The sequence below is a fragment of the Tarenaya hassleriana genome, unplaced genomic scaffold, assembly GCF_000463585.1.
Source record: "Tarenaya hassleriana unplaced genomic scaffold, ASM46358v1 Cleome8, whole genome shotgun sequence".
In the NCBI taxonomy this organism is placed as follows: domain Eukaryota; kingdom Viridiplantae; phylum Streptophyta; class Magnoliopsida; order Brassicales; family Cleomaceae; genus Tarenaya; species Tarenaya hassleriana.
In genome coordinates, this window is record NW_010970490.1 from 2,551,856 (window position 1) to 2,574,619 (window position 22,764).

Genomic DNA, 22,764 nt, shown 5'->3' on the forward strand with positions numbered 1-22,764 from the left:
AAGAACCAAAAACATGGTTCCAGTACTTTTGTTGTTGGTTTAGTATTTGATTGCTATTTGCTACATAATACAGCCTCTAACCAGGAGAAAAAAAAAAAAAAAAAAAAACACACACACAATGGTCTGTTCATCTTTTTGTATAATAAATAATACATAATACATTTAGCCGAATAACACAAAAAATCACTACACAAGCAGTTGTAGCTCTCTATGACAACATCTTTTAGTAATTCCCCAATCCACTAATCTCCTTCCGGACATTGCAAAACCTGCCAGCTTTTATCAATTCATATATCATTTTGGTTAGAGCCACACAAAAAAAAAAAAACATTTCTGCGCGCCTATAACCGCAGAGCCAAGAAAGACAAAACCAGAACAAGGAAGGAGATGTGGTGTCTTCGGTGGCTGTTGCTCATCGGAAGTACAGTCGGAAGTGAGCATTCCTCCCCATTGAAGAACACTTTGGCCGGGAATCCATCCCCAGCTCTGACGTTGATCCCGGGACTCAGTTTCTTGGTGAATGATATAACCGACTGCTGTTTCCCGGGTACCCGAGCATCCACCCTCTGATCGTTCCCGTCTCTTTCCGCCACGAGATAGTTCAATCCCGGGAGACCCACCATGAAAATAGTATCGTTATTGTTCGCCCCGTCCATGCTGAGGGCGGTCCCGTTGAACGAGTAGGCCTTCTCGAAACCCAGGGCGGTCGTTTTCTTCATCTGGACCGCAGCAAACCAGTCGGCAAAGTCAGTTTCCCCCCAGTTGAAGATCGTGACCCGCGCTGTCCACCCGCCTCGATAGTCCGTTGCCAAATGCCAATTCATGCTGACTCCGCAGTTATCGCCGCAAGGCAGGGGGGTTGGAACTTGCCGCCGTTTCAAGTCCGCCCAAGCCAGGGAGAGAGTGGTTCGGTTCTCGAAAGGAACCAAAAGGGCCTCGGGTGGAAGAAGGATAGCTGGAGCTGTTGTGCTGCAAGTTTGATGATTTGCTGCTGCCCGGCTGCTGGAACAGCCGCAAGCGCAGGTTTTGCACGGAATGATCGAGTCGTTGAAGTATGCAGAGAACGAGACACAGCATCTTGGGCTAACAGCCTTTGGTTGGGTGATGTTGCAGACTACCTGCCAGCTCGAAAACGCTGTCCGGTTCGAGGGCAAGCCGCTAGGATCGGGGAACTGACTCAGGCTGACTCGAACAGGAGGACCGCACTGGTAATCCGGGTTCAGCGTACCATTGATCCGCCAGTTCTGAGGCGGAGATAGTGCAGAGATGTTGAGATCGGGTGGCATTTTATACACCTGCATCTGGAAAACCGAACTAGACTTGCTAGGATCCATTACCCGTGGAAGAATCGTCCCGTTTCTGCAGCACGAAGGGATAAGGCCGAAGGTAGAATCGTTATACTTTGTGAGAGGGAGGTCTATGATGGTCGGCCGGCTCGCACAGCTCAAGACATTGGAAAAGTCGAGGTCTTGGTAGTATTTTGCCTGCGGGCCGTCAATGCAGTCTGACGAATCGACAAGAGAAGGGTAAGCCCCTTTCATGGTGTAGATGAACTCATCCCTCATCCAGTCGAAACTTAGTTTCCAGTTGTCCAACCGGCCAAGCGGGCTATGGTTCTCGATCGTGACCTGCGCCCAGTAATTCGATGAATACGATCTGATCACATCGTACATTATGGTGAGATCCCCCTCTTGCCGGGGAAGGAATTCTTCGTCGATGATTTCAGTTTTGAAGTCCGGATCTGGCTTGCAGCAAACTTGTAGAATGCTCTTACCTGGAAAGACAAAAGCCGAGAGAATGGAAGATTCAGACCACAACCAAACTGCTATTTTCCCGCGAGGTTAGAAATCTGACAAGAATTCATATGATAAGACCGGTCCAAACGAAGAATTAACAAGAAGAACAAGTCAATATCCTTTGATCCAAATGAACAATGCGTTGAAATCTGGTCAATTCTCTCATAAAAGCTCCAAGCTTCAGAGCTACTTAGATTCCTTTGCGCTATCAGATTCCTAGATTCATTCAGAAAAACCGATCGAGAATTCCCCCATGCGGCTAAAGGTCCAATCTGAAACCACGAAATGACTACACTACTAGGGTTCATCATCGATCCTTCACCGTAGAAATAGACGAAACCCAGATCCTAGAAATTATTCTAGAGAATGCAAGACAGAATCGAGCCAGAAAATCTGGAAATACAGACAATTTACCTTGCTGAGAGGCCTTGGGACAAACCCAACCATCATTAGCAAGAGTGATGTTATTGGGAAGGGGAACACTCGGGGGAGCGACTCCAAACTGCGTCCCGACAAGCTCGACGCGGGTTTGGGTCTGGGTGACGTCACCCGCTGTCTCGATCGCCGTCTTGAGATCGGTCATCGGATATCCGGCGAAAACGGTGCCGTTTCCGACGCCCATCGGGAGGCTCGAGCCGTCGGCGAGAACGGCGTTGGACGCGGACACCAGGATCTCGCGGTGGGCGAATCCGACGAAGACCCGCCATGACTTGAGCTTGTCTCGGCCATTGTTGAGCACCGTGAGCACGGATTCGAACCTGTAAGGCTGGTTTCTTGAGTCGCTCGGTGGAATCTTAGACCCCTTCACATAAGCGTACGACACGAACACCCCATTGCACAGATCCGACGGAGACGCGGCGGCGCCAGACTGAGAAGCGGCGAGGGGTATCATCGTGAATAGAAGCAGTAGGATCCATGGAATGAACTTCGAACCAAAACCCATGAACCCTAGATATCTTGTGCGTAAACCCTCTTCCGTATTTCGGATTACAGGCAGTACAAAATCGAAAAAAATTTAAAGACAGAACAACCGCGTCTCGAGCGCAGAAGAACAGCAGAGTGGAAGCTGTAATGAAATGTATGTGTTCCAAATCAAATCCTCCGGGCCAAGGTTTTTCACTTTCTTTCTTTTAAAAAAAATATATTTTTCTATTTGAAATTAGAAAACAACACAAAAAAAAATATTTGAACGCGAGAAGAGGAGAAAGCTCCTTCCCGTTAGAGACGAAATGCGGGGCCCACTCACATGAGTATGGAATAATAATTATATAATGTTACTTGTGGGCTGAGTTATATACATTAAGGCCCGATAAAATTATAAAAAGTAGGTCATAAAAACGTCAGACTCAAGCCCATAAAAAGCCCATTCATTTTCATTTATTATTATTATTATTATTATTATTATTATTATTATTATTATTATTATTATTATTATAAAGTTCAAACTCATAACAATTATCCTGTAAATAATTTCGACATGGATAATCATATGCTGACTCAATAAATTAATATCACCTCATCTGTACATCTGATAACCAGTATAGGTGTCCTTCGTATTTACTTTCTATCTTAAAATATTATTTTTCTTAGTGGTGTTTTTACTAAATTTGGATGGATTATGTCTTAATTTTTTTTTCAAAATCTACAAATCTAATATTGGATACAAAATCTGATATCTTTTAAGGAAAAGAGAATATAAAAATAATTTATAAGTGTTCAACACAGTTAAAAATATTTGAAAATTATATGACTATATTGATTTTATATATCTATATATTCAGATTATGTTTTTAAACAAAAAATTATACAATTTCGGATATTTAATTCCAAGTGCGTATCTCAACAGTATTCGTCTGTTATTTGTACCCATCCGAAATCTTGATATTGTGATTTTTTTGGATATAAGTTAGATTTTATATTTACCTTTATGGACCCACGGACACGCAATATTATCCGTTTTCTTGAACCGCGTTACCTTTTACACGTGGAATTAATCTAAATGAAATTAATTAACAACTTAATCAGGGTCTTATTAACTTATTAAATAGATAGTGAACAAAATCAAAACCTGATAAGATAAACCCCCACGTAATTGGAGAATTAGGTCGTCTTCTCCTCCACGGCAACCATTTCCCGTAGCGATCGCCGGAGATAATGAGGATCGAAGGGAACGACGGCGTACTTGCCTCCAGCAGGCACCTCGTCTTCGCTTACTACGTCACCGGGCATGGCTTCGGCCACGCCACTCGCGTCGTCGAGGTATACAGCAGCTCTTCTTGGTTCTTGCTTCCCATTTCGTCTTCGATTGTTTGTTTTCGTGTTTTTGATCGAACCGGTTCATTGTTTTTTGGTTTCTTTCGTTGTTCTTTTGTTTTCTTGTCGTGTTAAAGGTTGTCCGTCACCTGATCGCGGTGGGGCACGATGTTCATGTCGTCACCGGTGCGCCTGATTTCGTCTTCACTTCAGAAATTCAGTCGCCGAGGCTCTTTATTCGCAAGGTTTCTGGACTTTCTATGTTCTGTTCTACCATGGTTACTTGTTTCTTTTTATTTTTTGTCCCTATATCGGCGAGAATTGCGGAATGATGAGGTGGTTCTGTTGTTGTTTGGTCATGAATTTAGGTTCTTTTGGACTGTGGGGCTGTTCAGGCAGATGCATTGACGGTCGATCGTCTTGCCTCTTTAGAGAAGGTTTACTTTTCTGATCAACCCAGTGGACCCTTTTGTTCCTGTTGTAGTTTCCTATTTAGTATGTCTTCGGTTCCTTTAACGTTGGCAGCTTATCTGTTGCGGTTATGTGTTAGTATGTGGAGACAGCTGTGGTTCCTCGAGCTTCAATATTGAAAACAGAAGTGGAATGGCTTCATTCCATCAAAGCCGACTTAGTGGTAGTCTTTTAATTCGTTTTTTTCTTTATCTGATGTTCCTATTGTTCATAGTCATGCAGGCTAAATGCAAACGTAAGACTTGTTTTAAAACAGGTGTCTGATGTTGTGCCTGTCGCATGCCGTGCAGCAGCGGATGCTGGGATACGTTCTGTTTGTGTCACAAATTTCAGGTGGGATCTCCATGTTCTTCTCTTCTCCCAGTATCTTAGTTGGCCTGAAATCTTCCTCTGGTTAATCTTCATTACATTATTTTACTGTAACTAGAGTAACCAGCCCCATGATTTATTTTAGACGAAATGTGATTATCAGGGGTCATTACAAGGAAGTAAAAGGTACCCTGAATCAATAAACTTGGTCATCAACTTACATTTCCCTATACTATTTCAGCTGGGACTTTATCTATGCTGAGTATGTTATGGCGGCTGGATATCACCATCGTTCCATAGTCTGGCAGGTGATTTCTTCTGTAGAAGCTGCTACTGTTATTTGTATAACATCTCAAATCCCATTACTTATTTGCGATTGCCAGTTTATGTGTGATTCATGCTGAAGTTCCTTAGTTTGTTTCATTCCTTTGCCCTCATATAGATTGCTGAGGATTATTCTCACTGCGAGTTCCTAATCCGCCTCCCAGGATACTGCCCAAGTATGCGACTCTTTGAACTATTTTTAAGATTTGCTTTCATCTTGTTTGTATTTGCTCCCATGCCAGTATACCTGCTGCACTTGTTCCCTTACCTTTATTTCTTTTATCTTGCAGTGCCTGCTTTTCGTGATGTCATTGACGTACCATTAGTCGTGAGGAGATTACATAAATCTCGAAAGGAGGTTTGACAGTGAAACTTCACTTGTATTTTGTTGCGTGAATACTCCAGGTAACATCTCTTGTTTCCTCTCATTCCAGGTGAGGAAGGAACTTGGAATTGATGAAGATGTGAAGGTTGTGATACTCAATTTTGGTGGACAGGTCTGGCTGTTTGTTCTTTGGTTTTATGGTCTCGCGTTTGCACATACTTCATTTGCTTTATTTCTCCTATTTATATCCCATCTGTTTAACATCGTTTCTCAATGAATAGGTTATGCATTTCATGTTTTGTTTTACCTTATCAATGCTTCTGTCATTTCCATACATCTACTTATTTTGGACTACCCGCATTAGCTCATCTTAATCGCAGCTAAAGTCTTTTTCTACTGCAGCCCTCAGGCTGGAAGTTGAAGGAAGAATACCTACCTCCTGGCTGGCTGTGTCTGGTATCTTTTTTCGCTTTTCCTTTCATTGTGATGTGTATATTTTCTCTTATATTGCCGATTGTATGCTGTTGGCCGAACTTATTGCCTGTTGTCCAGGTTTGTGGCGCTTCTGAGAGCCAAGAGCTTCCACCAAATTTTATGAAGCTTGCTAAGGATGCCTATACACCTGATCTTATAGCTGCATCCGACTGTATGCTGGGTCAGTGTAAGATGATTAACAAGTGGTGAATATTGCTAGTGAAGATATTAAATAGCTGTTTCCATTATTTCAGGGAAAATTGGTTATGGCACAGTCAGCGAAGCCTTATCATACAAGTTACCTTTTGTCTTTGTGCGGAGAGATTATTTCAATGAAGAACCTTTCCTGAGAAATATGCTTGAGGTTCAATCAGTCGTTCATTCCATATCGACTTTGTTTTCCTTAATTACCTCATGTCTTTCAGGGTATTTTTCCCTCTGAATTTTGGATTGCATATTGAAGTTTTCAAATTGCTGGCCAGTTTTATCAATGTGGTGTTGAGATGATCAGGAGAGACCTGTTAATGGGCCATTGGGAACCATATCTTGAGCGTGCAATTAGCTTGAAACCATGCTACGAGGGTGGCACCAATGGTGGTGAGGTAGCTCTTCGCTCTTGCCTTCTTTCTTTTATTGTTCGAATTTAGTTGTAAGATTCTGGGGCTGAAGTCTAAAGTTTATACTGTTATACTGTGAGTTCAAAAATAGGTGGCAGCTCACATCTTACAGGAGACAGCCATTGGAAGGCATTGTGCATCAGACAAGGTAAATTTGGCATCTAAACGCTGTGCAGTTTAACATGTAATCTTGAAATATTATGATATCTCATCTTGAATATTGTGAAGGCTGAAACAGGAATCTGTTGTCTGTGGGATCTGCTTGCTATTTAGTGAAATACTATTAGTTGATGGAGGCAAAACATCTAAGATTGTTATTTGTTATGAATCTTCTTAAAAGGAAAGTTCTATTGAAATTAATTGTTACTTTGTTCAACGTCTCATTCCCCAATTCAAATTTCTGAGTTTGGTATTTCTGTGTGTTACAGCTTAGTGGAGCAAGAAGACTACGTGATGCCATAGTTCTGGGGTATCAGCTACAGAGGGTCCCTGGGAGGGACATCGCTATCCCTGAGTGGTATGCAAGGGCAGAAAATGAACTAGGTCAGGCTGCTGGATCGCCAACTGCGCGAGCAAGTGAAAACAACTCGACAATGGAACCGTAAGTTCTATATTTCTAAAAATTTTCTTTGATCTGGCTGTTGAGAGAGAATGAGTGGTGCTTCTGTGTTATTTATTTTTGCATTATTTCCTGCAGGTGCATCGAGGACTTTGATATCCTGCATGGTGACATTCAAGGCCTTCCAGACACATGGAGTTTTCTGAAGAGCTTAGCAGAGCTCGATGCTATTCACCACTCCACAAAGAGTACAGAAAAGCGAACAATGCGTGAGCAAAAGGCTGCTGCCGGACTCTTCAATTGGGAGGTAACAGATTTCCTCTCATCTTTTCCTAGCTCAAAGGAAAAAAAATGAGTGTTTTTGGTTATGTCCATTGCCTAATTAAATGTTTTGGTTGTTAATGTTCTGGGATGCTGAATATTAGATTTCTAGAGGTTAATAAGAAAAAATATATATGTGCTTCTGCAGGAAGAAATTTTTGTTGCCAGAGCACCGGGAAGGTTAGATGTGATGGGTGGGATTGCTGACTATTCAGGAAGCCTTGTTTTGCAGGTCAAAATTTTCTATTTCTGGTTTTGGTGTTTTCACTTGTTTTCGATATCATTACTATTCCATTCAATATATCTTCCAAAATGGAGTATAAATTTTCTATATCCAATTCATGGAGCATCTATTTTAGGGACCCTGAAATTATGAACTCCTTTATCTAAAAAGTCTTTCCATCCTATGGTTTATGTTATGATCTTAAGCCAGTTCTGAGCAAAATCAGATTTTCATGTCAGTTCAGTTCCTCCAGACCGACCAGAGTACGTGTATTCTGTTTGATGTCTCCGGATTCCTTACTTATAACCCCATACTTTCAGATGCCAATAAGAGAAGCTTGCCATGTAGCTGTTCAGAGAAACCACCCTAGCAAACATAGGCTGTGGAAACATACACAGGCACGGCAGCATGCTAAAGAACAGGGGTCAACACCTGTTCTGCAAATAGTAAGAGTATTTTGATGAGTTCTTACAAACATTAAAAAATTCTTCATTCCACAATAAGGATCGTCCTAGCTGAAGCTGCCCTGATGGCCGACCTGTGATTTAGGTATCATATGGATCAGAGCTAAGCAATCGTGCACCTACTTTTGACATGAACTTGTCTGATTTCATGGTTGGGGATAAACCAATTTCATATGAAAATGCTAGGAAATACTTTGCTCAGGATCCAGCCCAGAAGTGAGTCTTTCCCTTTTATTTGAATTGCCACATTAAGTAGATCTTGAAGGAACTTTTTTGGAGACAAACTTGTTATTCGATAACAAGGTGATAACATTTTCCAGGTGGGCAGCCTATATTGCTGGGACCATTTTGGTATTGATGACTGAACTGGGTGTGCATTTCAAGGATAGCATCAGCATTTTGGTACAAGTTCCTTTCTGTTTTTGTTAGAATTTATCTTGTGCAGAATACATCATGATTCAATTATTTGTTTCTTTGCTACTATATACGTTACATAACCTTGTAATTTCTTGTCGGTTTGTTCATTGATATATTACACAAACAGTTTCGGATGAACTACACTCAAAAATGAAAATGTTGAGATGGTACACTTTCACATTTATGATCCTCTATTAGGAAAGGAAGTTTAATATTCTAAAATGAAGATAAAGAATCGTGCAAGATGAGTTTGATGACTTCAGCTGTTACTACTATTGAGATCTTTTCATGATTTATGATTTTCTTTCTTATTGATATTCTTAAACCTGGCTGCACCATTAAGTGCTGATGCTTTGCGTGTAAGAAGAAAGTAAAAGCTGGATTCCTTGTTTTAATGATTATATGCGCCTTTAGGTTTCTTCTGCGGTACCTGAAGGTAAAGGTGTATCCTCTTCTGCTGCTGTGGAGGTCGCGAGCATGTCTGCAATAGCTGCAGCCCATGGTAATACATTCCGTATCTGGAATCTTCAAAAACATATTAATGCATGAAGATAGACTTCGCGCCGGTAAAAGAAGCTAAATAATCGTTACTATCAGCCCCAACAGCGAGCATGTCTGCATATAAGAACCAATAGTCAACTGAGATGAATAAATAATTTCATTAGAGAAAACTTAAATTTCAATTTTGGGAACTTTAGTTTGATGATTCACTCAATTCCGTAGTATAAATGTGCAGGACTGACTATCAGCCCCAGAGACCTTGCTCTGCTATGCCAAAAGGTTTCATGTTCAGGGTTATATTTGCCCCTTTTTCCTACTCTGTGCAATGCATTTGTTTATTGATTCTTGTTAGTTGTCTTCTAGGTGGAGAATCACATTGTTGGGGCTCCATGTGGTGTTATGGATCAGATGACTTCGGCTTGTGGAGAGGCCAACAAATTGTTGGCCATGATCTGCCAGGTAGGTCTTACAGTAATAAACAGTTTGTGCAGATTCCAACCTAGCAAATTATTCGTATGAAAGAACAAGCTGACTTTGGAAATGATGTATAGTTAATGTCTTCCTCTTTTTTCTTGTTTTTACTTTTGTAGCCTGCGGAGGTCGTTGGGCTTGTTGAAATTCCCAACCACATCAGGTTTTGGGGTATTGATTCTGGAATTCGGCACAGGTAAATTGTCTTTCTCATCAATATTAGTTTCTATTTTCTTTTTGATTGACCATGCCCTTTAGTGATATACTTAATACAATTCTTACTTAACAGAAATGTACTGGGCTGAACTTTTTCCCCAACTTATTGGAAGATCTATAGTCGATTTTATATGTTCGTACTTTTTTTCGTCCTCAGAATCAAAGCATCTTTTCTGAAATAATTAACCTTCTGCCGCCAGTGTTGGAGGTGCGGATTATAGGTCCGTTAGAGTCGGTGCCTTTATGGGCCGGAAGATGATAAAATCCATAGCATCCACCATGTTGTCTCAATCGGCGGCAAGTGCTAATGGAGTGAGCCCAGATGAATTAGAGGACGAGGGCGTTGAATTACTCGAGGCTGAATCTTCATTAGATTACTTGTGCAATCTGTCGCCCCACAGGTGAGTACATAAGTGGTGAATCATTACCTGACATACAGGATCCATTTGAATTGGTTTGATGTTTTTCAGATGTTGACCTTGTGAAAGAATTTCAAAGATAAAGATTCTTGCAATTTATTCCAGCAGTGTTTGCTAAGTGATTGCATCGCTCTGGTGCAGATATGAAGCCATTTATGCAGATATGCTTCCTGATTCAATGCTGGGCGAGACATTCATTGAAAAATACTCTAATCATGATGATCCGGTCACTTTGATAGATCAAAAGCGTTCTTACAGCGTTAGAGCGCCCGCTAGACATCCTATATATGAAAACTTCCGGGTCAAGGTCTGTCTTTGGAAACTATCATTGGAACATATATCATTGGCTGCTTATTTTCCAAGATAACTTTCCCAGCAGGAAGACAGATATTTGAAAACTATCTTTTAATGTGAATGCTTGTGAAATGTTTCTTCTCTAGGCTTTCAAAGCGCTTCTGACTTCTGCAACCTCAGAAGAGCAACTTACAGCACTTGGGGAATTACTTTATCAGGTATTTTGGTGACCTTTTATTCATTGATGAAGCTCTTCTAGTCCTAATGAGAAGAAATCAAGCAGGAGATTGTTATGAAGGGTCGGGTGTTGATATGGGCCATACGGCATTTTTCTAGATTTGCAAAATCCAGTGCCTAATCCCGGTATATATACTGTATAGAGATGCCTTATTGAGCTTTTAGAAAACCAAGGGACAAAACCATGTAGACTTTTTGAGTCGTGAAGCAAGTAAACATGCTCATCTTGGTGTCGTTTCTCTCGGATGTGGTTGCAGTGTCATTATAGCTACAGCGCATGTGGACTCGGGTCAGATGGCACGAATAGGCTTGTCCAGTTGGTGCAAGGAATGCAACATAACAAGTCCAAGTCTGAAGATGGAAACCTTTATGGAGCCAAAATCACAGGTGGCGGTTCTGGTGGAACAGTCTGTGTCATCGGTCGGAACACATTGTGCAGCAGCCGACAAATTCTCGAGGTAGTTACACTTTTAGATATGACATGCCATACCGAAAAATGTAGAATATATTGAAGTCTAAAACGTGAACGTTCAGATTCAGCAGAGGTACAAAGCAGCGACTGGCTATTTGGCTCTCATTTTCGAGGGTTCATCACCTGGTGCCGGCAAGTTTGGTCACTTGCGTATCCGACGTCGTTTCTCCTCCCCCTGATCCCTCTCCCTCCCTCTCCAGGTCTCTCTCTCTCTCTCTCTCTCTCTCTCTCTCTCTCTCTCTCTCTATATATATATATATATATATATATATATATATGGTTTCCCCCCATATTTGTCTCTAGATTATAAAAGCGTTTATTTGTATTTTTTAGATTCCCACGTTCAGAGTAGAATAAAAATCCGTCCACCTCTGTCGTGAAACAGACATCTTCTGAAAGGTTCATTTGTGAGTCTGTGACATCTATTCAACCAATCATAATATATATATATATATATATGGATGTTTATATGATAGATATGTATATGTATGTAGACACGTGTAACATAATGATGATGTCTTGACTCTTGAGAAAGATGTATTAGAGGGTATTATTACTCCTGAGGAATGTCTTCAATACTTATACACATATATACATATACATGTAAATGTGTAAAAATGCGAAGGTGTACAAGCATACGTGTTTACACATGTATATACGTGTAACTATGTCAACTGCGTTGCTGTGTATATGTATAGTTTACAAGATATCTTATTCCTCATTAATTATGACAATTCAATATCAGCAGCGTAGTTGACATTTCATAGTTGAAAAAACATCAATATTATATATATATATATATATATATATATATATATATATATTGCGTGTAAACAAAAGCAACTCGAATAGAATTAAAGCATAGATCCGCAGGGAGATAAGGAAAATTACTTGTGGCCAAAAGAGAGGGCAACGAATCCATTATCCGGTTGATCATTCCCAGTAAGTAAATAAAAAAAAATGGATGAGACCAAAAACGACAAAAGAGTGTCGGTGGTGGGATCGGAATTCATTCGATCTGAGCCGTTGGATCTGATGGTCGAGGGAGACACAGTGACGGACATGGACGGAAACAAGATGTTCAAAGTCAAAACGCCTCTCTTCGGTCTCCACAACAGGAGGGTTCTGTCCCATCCGACTGGTGAATCCCCCATTGCCACCATGAAAATGAAGGTTAGTTTTATTTTGAAAACATTTCAATTCATTTACAAGGAGATGGTTAATTCATCGATATTTTTGAGTCATAATTTATAAACCAATACAAAAAGTGATGCCCTTTGGGTTCAATTTGGGTTTGATCAAATATTTTCATAGTTTTGGACCGACATATCTCTTATGTATTGTTAAATAAACACACAGGTGACAAGCAAACACGACAGGTGGTTAGTTTTCAGAGGGAACAGTGCGGAGGATCTGATATTCACTGCCAAAAGATCTTCAACGCTTCAACTGAAGACAAAAGTCGAAGTGTTCTTGAAACAAAATCCAGCCGGAGCGGAAGGATCTTGTGATTTTACAATTAAAGGTCGATTCATGAAACGTGCCTCTATCATTTGTGCTGGAGATTCAGAGAGAACCATCGCTCAGGTATATATGTATATATATACTAGTACAGATTAAACACACCATGGAAAAATGTTTTATATATTCATTCACAATATTTATACCTTTTTTAATTTGTGTGGTTTGTCATTTAATTTGTGAACAATGGAATTGCAGGTTCACGAAGCAGACCACAAATTGCTTGTGACTGTTTATCCCAACGTGGATTACGCTTTTATTGTCACCCTTGTTCTTGTTTTCGATCTCATCAATACGTCTGGATCCAACCAATTCCATTGACAAATTATGATTCCAAAGGTATATATAATTAATATGATTACTATATACGTACGTACATAATGGTACTATACATGTTTGTAACAATCTCGTGTTTATTATCATGTACGCATGTTACATAATGATACTATGTATATACTATATATATATTCCGCCATTAATGCAAGCACGTCTATGTACTCGTGTGTAATTCAACATTGTTACACGAGAGAGAGAGAGAGAGAGAGAGAGAAGAAAAAAAACGGCGATAAGTGTCTGCTTACTTTATTGAAACGACAAACATTTCATGAACCAGTAGGTAAAATGTGCATTCGAGGGAAACATGAAACACGTACACGCATTCTCACGCCATGCCCAATCTTTTTAATGAACATAAAAGCTCTAATCTGCCTGCAAAATAAGAATAAAATAAAATAAAAAAAGTATAATTCCAAGGAATTTTAAAAACCCACCAATTAAATGAATATATACGGATTATAGTTTGTCGATTAACTTACAAGATTTTCCTGCCCAGAAGTACACGTGGGTCTTCTAGGGGGGAGCTGATGGTGAGGTGTTCTCTGGAAAATATTAATTAATATTAAAAACACATTGATTAGGTAATAAATAAATATATTATTATAAAAAAAATAGAAAATTACCTGAAAAATTTTTAATTTGGTGTAATATTAATTTCTGAGATGTGTTTATTTATTTTCAAACTTGTATTTAAAACAGTAATTTCTAAACTTACTTTCCATAATCGTCTATACCACTAATTGACCAAATCAAAGTTTAAAAATTATTTTGTTCAAAAATACAAGTTTAGGAATTATTGTGTTAAAAAAATGTAAGTTTAGAAATTAATATGATACCAAATTACAAATTCAGAAATTTTCACGGATTTTTTCCTAAAAACATGTAATAATTATTTTAAAGTGGGTTGCATTACCTTTAATTTTGGTCTTAGTTTCTCAATCGGTACAGTTGTTCTCTGATTCACGCTTGCTCCTTGCTGTGGTTTCCTCATTTTAATCGAACGAAAAATTTAAATTAGTTAAAAAAAAAAAATTGGCGAGACAGATTTTTGAGTTTCTAATCCATATCCATATAATATATGCAAAAAAAAAAGAAGATAATACCTTGTATAATGCCCAATCCGCCGAATCAAAAAATGCACGTTTATGATCCTGCGTGCATCAATTTCATATATATATATATATATGTATTTATATAATACACAGAATTTGAGCTTCTTAATATATATATATATATATATATATATAAAAGTAGATGGGGCAGTCACCTTGGAAATTAGTGGCTTTTTCTTGGGCACAATTCCTCCGTATTTATTTGCAGCAGCAACAGATGACTATAAACAGTAAAAAAAAGAGCAAAAGGAAAAAGAAAATCTCGGATTATGTAAATTGATGTGGAATTAAGGTGAATGAGACAAATACCATAATAAAAAAAATTAAAACATTATTTCGCCACAACTATTGTATTTTAATTAAATTAATGGGCATTCTTAATTAAATTTAAAATCAGAAGAAAGACAAAAAAAATGGAGGAAGAAAAAAAGGCCCGCGAGGAAAGGTCCACGTGAGTTACGCACGTGCGACAATCGTGTGAGTTGCTGGACCCCACCGATTACTTATGTCATAAGACGTGCCACGTGGAGCCACAAAGAGGATAGTCAATCGTTCGTGGCCGTCCGATCATTTAAATATCTTTAATTCAATAATATCAGGAACCCATTTCAGTTGAAATTCCAGATATTTTCAGATATATATATATAGTAGATGCAAAGGTATTAATAAAAGTTACCATATTTTCCCTAACAATATGTTAGCTTATTAATACAAATATTATTGGACTGATGCATATCCTAGGGGTGAGCATGGGCGGATACCCGAACTTTTTTGGATGTCTTTATCTTTATCTCGATCTCGATCTCGATCTCGATCTCGTCGGGTTTTTAATTCTCAATCTCTATCTCGCGAAGCTCGGGTACCCAAGATTCGGGTATCCGAGAGAGTTCGAATCCGAACTCGTGTAAAATTTATTAAAAAAAATCTACCAAATCTGAACTCTTTATGTCACTTTGATGCTGAGATGCGGGAGAAGAACCGGAGACTGAGCAGAGCCGAACGCCGGAGAAGCGAAAGACGGAGATAGACCAAGAGGCGAGACAGTCGAACGACGGCGGAGACAGATGAACGACGGCGGAGACAGATGAACGACGGAGCAGAGCAAGAGCAGACCGACAGAGAAGCGAAAGACGGAGAGAGACGGAGAGCAAGAGAGCTAAGCAAACGACGGAGGAGAAGAGCCGAATGACGGCGGAGACAGCTGAACGACGACAGAGAAACAATGGAGCAGAGCCGAGCCGACCGACGGAGAAGTGAAAGACGGAGAGAGACCGAGAGCGAGAGAGACAGGCGAACGGCGGCGGAGACAGGCGAACGACGGCGGAGACAGAGGCGAACGACGGAGACAGAGACGAACGGCGGAGACAGAGCCGCGAGGCGACAGCAGAGACGGAGAGAGACCGAGAGTGAGAGATCTGTTCTGAAGACTCCAAGAGGAGGCAGGAGGCAAGGGCGCAAGGCAGGCTTCGATTCGTGAGAGAGAGATCAGAGAGTTATGGTAAATTAGGGTTAGGGGTATTTTTGTAAATATATTAAATATTAAGGGTATTTTTATAATTTTAATTTTTTGCCGGTACCCGTGAGATAACCCATCATATAATGCTCGAACTCGAACCCAAACCCGAGACTCGGGTTTTTCGTCTCACGAAACTCGTTCTCTGTCTCGTTATCTCGCGAGTAATGAATCCCGGGTACCCGTGAGATAGGGTACTCGGAAACCCGCATATCTCGGGTAAAAATGTCCAGCCCTAGCATATCCTCGAAAAATCCGAAATAAAAACATTTACTTTTTTTTCTGTTTCTGTCTGTCGGTCTATCAGATATTTATTTAGTTCGGTCAGATCTATACGAATAATTTTCTAACAAAACAATATATATATAGCTAGGTTGAAAAATATTTGAATACACGTGTAGATCGCAGCCGTCTGTTAGGTGGGCATTTCACCCAAATCTTTTGACTTGGCGCACTTAACGTATAACTGTATATATTCGAATATACATACATATATTCCGTTCGATACGAGTATTATCATAATTACAAAAAAGCACTTCAACTTTCGTAAAAGTTTCGATTTACCCCCTAAACTTAATAAAATCGAAAACCAACCCCAAACTATCGGCCGGTTTTCATCTCAAAAAATTAATCTCCGGCGACCAGACACAAACTCTTTGGGATTCGTTATTGGAATTACTTAGCTAAATGTTCATGTTATAGAAATTTCGTAAAAAATAAATTATGCAAAATCTGGAAAATTATATAAAAAATTATGAAATTTAACAATAAATAATAATAGATGGAGGGACTAATTACCTCGTGTTGCTGAGAAAATAAGAAATCGTCGCCTCTGTTGCAGTCTGTCATCTCTTCCTCCCTCTTCGTCCTAATTAACCGTAATTTAATATTTAAATTTCCTATTAACCGATAAAAACAATATATTCACGCTCGTCTCCTGTGACCAAACCCTAATTTTGCCTTAAAACAATATAATTTAGAGAGAGAGAGAGAGACCTTGGAGAGGGAGAGAGATCCCGGAGAGAGATAAAGAAGAAGAGATAGAAAGCGAGGGGTTGAGTGAGATGATGAGATAAGAATATGCGCCAAGTAATTATATATATATATATATATACACACACACATACTCTAACGCCCGCCCATGTATACGTACGTATGGATGTATGTGCGATGTATATGCGTAGAAGGGGAATATACACGTGTAATGTCTTCCCTCCTTAAAAAAAACTTTAAAAAAAATGGAAAGATACGTTTTCTGCATTGATGGTACATTAAAGTTACTACGTTATTCAAAACTTAAATTATACGATATTGATTTCATTAGAAAAAAAATCTGATAAAACATCTTATTACATTTTATCTTATTTATATATTAAGGTTTTTTAATCACGATATTAAGGATCTAAATCAAATGTTTGGAAGAATCATTATGCAATCACTAGTCACGTTGAAAGTATGATTACTGTTTCACTATAATATATTTTTTTGCTTGCAAAGTTTATTTAGACAAGATTGTCGTTAGGACATCAATCAAACGTTTACGGCCGGTCCTTCACACGTGCGCAACCGACGCTTCCCACGTGTCTATTTCTTCCCTATGAGATAGATAGGCATACAGTTGATATATATTTTGAAACTAAATAAATTGTTACCAAAACAAATATAATTTTTTTTTATATATAAGGGTTATACCAAACGAATATATATACACAAGTGACAATTTTTTTAAAAAGAAACTTCGGATTCATAAAATATATCAACTATCATTCCCAGATTCTGTAAAACAAGTACAATATATATGTATGTATATTCCTTCACCAAAAAACAAATATATGTATGTATATTCGTTTGTAACATAAGATTATAATTTTAACCCAAAAAAAACATAGTATTATAGTATCTTGAACAATCTTTATATATTTTTCTCACATATTTGATGTTTTTTCTAGTATTAATTGTTAATAAATAAATAAACAAAAAACGTATGTTTCATTTTGTGTTTGTAGGAAGATGCCACTAAAGACAAAATAAAGGACAGGTCAACAAGTTTGGGTCTACAAGAAATTTCTGTGGACTGATTCGTCTAATTTACTATAAGATGGTTGGGACAAAAATATAAATACCATACCGACCAAAAATAATAAATAATTGGTATATTTGAGGAGGAATATCCATATCATTATTCTCAAATCTCAAACTCCAAATTACAAAAGAGACAAACTTTAGAAGGTTTCCCCAAAATGAAATTGACCATTACAAAGATGGACTTACCATATAAAATTTCACCTTTTGTAGTTAACGCCTCATAACTTGCTTATAGGGACAGGTCCCATCTCTTTGGCCTTAGACCTAAGAATATGCTTCTGGATTTTGCCGGTGGCCGTCTTAGGCAGCGGACCGAACACAACCGACTTCGGTACCCAATAAGCCGGCAGCTTCTCCCGACAGAACCTCATTATGTCTTCCGACAACCTCTTCTCGTCCTGCTTCTCGTATCCGCTCTTCAGCGTCACGAACGCGCACGGCGACTCCTGCCACCGCTCGTCCGGTCGGGCCACCACCGACACCTCCAGCACGGCCGGGTGGTTGTACACTACGTTCTCGACCTCCACGCTGCTTATGTTCTCTCCCCCGGAGATTATGATGTCCTTAGACCGGTCCTTGATCTCAATGTAGTTGTCTGGATGTTTCACTGCAAGATCGCCCGAGTGGAACCACCCGCCTGCGAATGTCTCCTCGTTCGCTTTCGGGTTTTTTAGATACCCTTTCATCACCATATTCCCCCTGAAAACAATCTCCCCGACTGTTTTACCGTCGGGTGGGACAGGCTTGCCAGTACGGGAGTCGATGACATCAAGTTGCTCCATGCCGATATACCGGACACCTTGTCGGGAATTGAGCCGTGCCTGTGTCTCGGGCGGGAGGGAATCCCACTCAGGTTTCCAGGCACAGATGGTGGACGGGCCATAGGTCTCGGAGAGGCCGTAGGTGTGGGCGACACGGAAGCCCTTCTGGTTCATGGTGAAGAGGACGGATGGGGGAGGGGCGGCACCAGCTGTCATGACGTGGACAGTGTGAGGGAGAGGGAGAATGGTGTCATCCGGTGGGGCGTTAACAATGGTGTTGAGTACCACTGGCGCAGCACAGAAATGGGTCACCTTGTACTGGGCTATGGCTGAATACACTCCCTTTGCAGTCACCTGTAGTCACAATCCGACAATATGTAAATGCATATATGAATCTATGCAATGGCATCTCAAGCAAAGGTAAAAAATAGCTGATAAACATGTGCAGATTCGGGTTTGATATCGCTGGAAGTTGTGGAATATGAAGAATATGGAGAAGAAATTATGAACCTGACGGAGGCATATGCTTGTCCCACAGACCGCAGCAAGGGACCAAGGGAAGCACCAGCCATTGCAATGAAACATGGGCAGAGTCCACAAATAGACGGAGCCTTCCCTCATCCCCCAAATGATAGGATTGCTCAGAGCCATCAGGTATGCACCACGGTGGTGAAGCACAACTCCCTTCGGGCTAGCCGTCGTCCCGGAGGTGTAACCCAGAGCGATGCTCTGCCACTCGTTGGCAGGCGGCTGCCAGTCATATTCGGGGTTACCAGTTTCGAGAAACTTCTCGTATTCCGTGGCTCCTTTTGCCAGAGCCTGGCGGAGAGACTCGGGACCACAGGTCGGGTCGGCTATAACTATAAGGAGTGGACGTTTGAACCCGGATCCTGATTTCTCCTCCATGAGTTTCAGAGCTTCCTCTGCCAAATTGAAGAACTCTTGATCTACCATCACTACTTTGGATTGAGAGTGGCCAAGGAGAAACGCGATCGTTGGGGCGTTCAGTCGGATATTGACAGTGTTCAGCACGGCTCCAGACATGGGTACTCCAAAATGAGCTTCATACAAGGCAGGCACGTTTGGAGCGATTATGGCCACCTGAAAATTATGAGAAGTACCACAGTTTACAAGGGATTCACAACATGCCCGTGAACATTAAACGTCACAATGTGTTGAAATCTTTGATTCGAGCTTCAAAATGGTTTGTGCTGATTCTCAAGACTCCAACACAGCACAAGACATACAAATCGCTCTAATCAGTAATGATCAACAAAAAACACAGCATAACAGAACATATACATTGCTAGTGCATAAATAAGCACGATTCATGTGAGAGCAATCAAGCTGATTAAAGACGTAGACATACATGGATGTTGAAATCAGGTCTATAACACGGTCATCACAAAAATCATTTTTTTTTAAAGCCTGTTCAATCAAATTCATTGGGCATGTCAAACCCACGCATACTTTTATCTGTAAATCTTAAATCCGCTCCAACGCCAAAGATATCTCAGGGCCGAAATGCGATGAAATCTCAAAAATCGATCTGCAATCGAGTCACTGGCCAAAATTGAACACCGCATAATTGGGAATGAATAGGGTAAAAATCAACAAAGAAGCAAGCTACGCAACAAAACGAATAAATTTGTTTTCTGAAGGATTTCTTTCATATGTTATTGTTCTCGGTCGGAAAAGAAAGGGTGAGATTAGTTCAGGAGATTTATATAATTAATGGAGGATTTATCCAAATAAAAGATAATATTCTCTCATTAAATTAGACAGAAACAATCATTCTCAAAAAAAAAAAAGGCGTCATGAACATTTATGGAGGCCCATCATCTATTTTCAAAAATAAAAAACTCTCCAGCTACCATGGAGATCTTCAGATCAACGCCGAAAACGGCGTCGGATCAAACCATTACCAGTCAACCTCAGAGAACATAAATTAAAAAAAAATTGCGAAGGCAAATATCACCGTGGAACCGGGGCCGATGGACCGATCGGCGAGAGCGGAGGCGAGTCGGCGACACCGATCGTAGGTCTGACGCCACGTGTACTCGCTGGATCCGTGGATCAACGATTTCCTCGACGGATGAACCGTCGCCGCCCTCTCCAGGAACCACAGCGGCGTCAACGCCGTGTAGTTCGCCGGATTTTTAGGCAGATCGTCGATATCTCCCGCCGCCATGGCTTCGCCGCCTTCTTTCTCTCCACCTATACTTTCTCTCTCTAGAACTCTTCCTCTCGAGCAAAGAAGCACAGTGGGGAAGAGTGTGTGCTGAGAGGGGTTTTTTTTTTTTATATAGGGGGAGGGGCGAGAGTGAAACGTCAATGCCACGTGGCGTCTTGTGGTGCTCCATTGGGCAGTAATACAGTTGGAATTCACAAATTCACAAGGATATAGATAATGATGGGCAAAATTCATGCATATTCCAAAATTGGAAACGGAAACGGAAATGGATAAATTTTTCGGGTTATCGTTTTCTGAATTTTCAATATACGAATTTTCCAAAACTGTTTTAAACTTGTGTGGCCTAATTTATACCTTTTTTATTCAATAAATATCATATTTTGGCATCAGACGTTCTATATTCGAACAACATATATAAAAAAACATAACCACTTAGGATACATATGGACGATCGTTCAATATATGCCAATGTTTACAATCCCATGCGTAAGCGTAATAGCCGTACAGTGTGGGAGAAATCACACGGAAACCATGAATACAAAGCAAATAATACATGCATTACACGCAGACCACATGCATCTTCAGAGCTTTCCAAACCCTCTTCTTCGAAAAGAGAGTTTACTCATCGATCTTCTTCAACCAAAAACTCACATATGTTTTTTTTTTCAAAAAAAAAAAGCGACAGTTTCCTCGTCGGATATTCGATCAAGAGGAGGAAGAATCGGGAGACGAAGAAGAAGAAGAATCGAAAGGCTCTTGCTCGGAGCACGTGAGGATCTCGTGAGGGCCAGCTTCTTCCCGGCCGACACCCATAAGATCGAGGTAATAGAGGTAGTGAGATACGATGTTGTTCATGTCGTCGTTGTCGAATCCGGTGTTGCAGACCTGATCACCGTAGAGGACGTTCATGGTGGCTCCGAACCCAGGCACGCGCTTCGCCTCCGTGTCGTTCTTCGTCGGTTTCCATTTTCCGACGAACACGTCGTGAGCCGACGGCAAGTGCTTCTTCTCCGGCGTCATCCACCGCCAGATCGCCGCCTGAAAAGCCAGCGTAGCGTTGTCCTCTATATACTCTGGATGATTCAGAAGGTCCACTTTGAGCGCCTCCCCAGTCTTGCCGTAATTGTAGTTCCTGAACCAATAAATCAAATGATTAACCCAGGTCCGGTTAAGATTGTACCGGGGTAGATTTGCTCGTACCAGTAGATGGGTAAGGCGCCACGGCCGTGGTATGAGACTCCGGGTGTACAAGGGTACGTCAATTTGTAATATTCATCGCAGTATATCTTACTGGGGCTCATTTCCTTGTTGTAGCACAATCCCCAAGCGAGTGGACCGCCGGTTGCGACGCCATAACCGCCTTCAAGACCCAGCAGATATATCCGGTTAAGGAGTTCATCATTCTCATTCAAACACGTGCACGTAGTTAGAGGCGGTAATTTCGGATTTCAGTTTGAATTATATTAAGATTCGATTATTTGTCTTTTATAAAATCCATAACCATTCATTTCGGTTCGGATTTTGTCCAAGTTCGGATTTTTTATATAAAAAAACTCATTTTTCATTTTTTCTTTTATTCAATTTAATTGGTTCATGTTTAGTTTTCGATTTTAAAGAAATAATAACTAGGGGTGGACATCTCACTTTTTAGATCCATTTTAAAAAACTATATCTATTCGGTTTAGATTCAATTTTTACTGATAAAAGTATTTATTCTTTAAATAAATTTATGAGTTTTTGATTATTTTTATATTTTTTAGATCCATTTTAGATTATAAAAAAATATTATGACTATTTGGTTTTGATCAGGTGATTATTATTCAATTCGACTTATAAAATAATCGAACCGTATGCATATATTTAATACTAATCATAATCATTCAATTTTTATATTAGATAGGATATTTGGTACGTGTTCCGATTTAGATCGGTTCACTTATTCAATTCTTAACCAAATCGGTTAAGATATGGTAACAGCTTACAGGAAGTTTTGCTGCCGACGTGGCCGAGAAAGGCTGCGACCTCCTTCATGCCCTGATGTTTGCCGCCGGCGGTCCCAAAGCCCAGCGGCTGGAAATA

The 22,764-nt window shown here is 40.2% G+C and overlaps 6 protein-coding genes across 7 annotated transcripts in view; 2 read left to right on the forward strand and 4 right to left on the reverse strand.

Moving 5' to 3' along the window:
- Positions 1–119: 119 nt before the first annotated feature.
- On the reverse strand, positions 120–2,928 carry LOC104802596 (COBRA-like protein 7). Its single transcript, XM_010526264.2, has 2 exons — positions 2,211–2,928; positions 120–1,774 (listed from the first exon to the last, which is right to left on the reverse strand). The coding sequence occupies exons 1-2, from the start codon at positions 2,737–2,739 to the stop codon at positions 342–344; spliced, it is 1,962 nt and encodes a 653-aa protein (XP_010524566.1). The 5' UTR covers positions 2,740–2,928; the 3' UTR covers positions 120–341.
- Positions 2,929–3,868: 940 nt separating this feature from the next.
- LOC104802597 (L-arabinokinase) lies at positions 3,869–11,753 on the forward strand. Of its 2 annotated transcripts, none has more exons than XM_010526265.2 (30): positions 3,869–4,055; positions 4,187–4,294; positions 4,418–4,486; positions 4,600–4,683; positions 4,777–4,853; positions 5,071–5,137; positions 5,272–5,329; positions 5,444–5,511; positions 5,588–5,650; positions 5,881–5,934; positions 6,031–6,133; positions 6,207–6,378; positions 6,464–6,554; positions 6,661–6,717; positions 6,998–7,170; positions 7,267–7,435; positions 7,598–7,681; positions 7,993–8,118; positions 8,222–8,352; positions 8,457–8,538; positions 8,968–9,055; positions 9,290–9,333; positions 9,418–9,513; positions 9,645–9,721; positions 9,942–10,142; positions 10,302–10,467; positions 10,601–10,672; positions 10,949–11,149; positions 11,226–11,363; positions 11,497–11,753. In XM_010526265.2, exons 1-29 carry the CDS (start codon positions 3,951–3,953, stop codon positions 11,340–11,342), a joined length of 3,003 nt encoding a protein of 1,000 aa, XP_010524567.1. In that variant the 5' UTR covers positions 3,869–3,950; the 3' UTR covers positions 11,343–11,363; positions 11,497–11,753. The 2 variants fall into 2 exon arrangements, with proteins under 2 accessions (XP_010524567.1, XP_010524568.1); XM_010526266.1 differs by having other exon boundaries at positions 3,870–4,055; positions 6,207–6,316; positions 6,435–6,554.
- Positions 11,754–11,962: 209 nt separating this feature from the next.
- Positions 11,963–13,248, forward strand: LOC104802599 (protein LURP-one-related 13). Its single transcript, XM_010526269.2, has 3 exons — positions 11,963–12,336; positions 12,523–12,750; positions 12,883–13,248. Exons 1-3 carry the CDS (start codon positions 12,124–12,126, stop codon positions 13,003–13,005), a joined length of 564 nt encoding a protein of 187 aa, XP_010524571.1. The 5' UTR covers positions 11,963–12,123; the 3' UTR covers positions 13,006–13,248.
- LOC104802598 lies at positions 13,160–16,728 on the reverse strand. Its single transcript, XM_010526268.2, has 7 exons — positions 16,642–16,728; positions 16,444–16,513; positions 14,288–14,353; positions 14,124–14,171; positions 13,934–13,996; positions 13,500–13,562; positions 13,160–13,392 (listed from the first exon to the last, which is right to left on the reverse strand). The coding sequence occupies exons 2-7, from the start codon at positions 16,492–16,494 to the stop codon at positions 13,384–13,386; spliced, it is 300 nt and encodes a 99-aa protein (XP_010524570.1). The 5' UTR covers positions 16,495–16,513; positions 16,642–16,728; the 3' UTR covers positions 13,160–13,383.
- A 1,052-nt stretch (positions 16,729–17,780) lies between these two features.
- On the reverse strand, positions 17,781–20,758 carry LOC104802600 (acetate/butyrate--CoA ligase AAE7, peroxisomal). The gene is made up of 3 exons (XM_010526270.1): positions 20,470–20,758; positions 19,002–19,592; positions 17,781–18,845 (listed from the first exon to the last, which is right to left on the reverse strand). The coding sequence occupies exons 1-3, from the start codon at positions 20,680–20,682 to the stop codon at positions 17,949–17,951; spliced, it is 1,701 nt and encodes a 566-aa protein (XP_010524572.1). The 5' UTR covers positions 20,683–20,758; the 3' UTR covers positions 17,781–17,948.
- A 342-nt stretch (positions 20,759–21,100) lies between these two features.
- LOC104802601 (chitinase-like protein 2) overlaps positions 21,101–22,764 on the reverse strand; it is a 2,014-nt gene continuing 350 nt past the window's right edge. Inside the window, 4 exon segments of the mRNA XM_010526271.1 lie at positions 21,101–21,817; positions 21,886–22,045; positions 22,668–22,761; position 22,764. The exon segment at position 22,764 is cut by the window's right edge and continues 350 nt beyond it. Coding sequence (XP_010524573.1) covers positions 21,391–21,817; positions 21,886–22,045; positions 22,668–22,761; position 22,764 — 682 coding nt within the window. The 3' untranslated portion in view covers positions 21,101–21,390.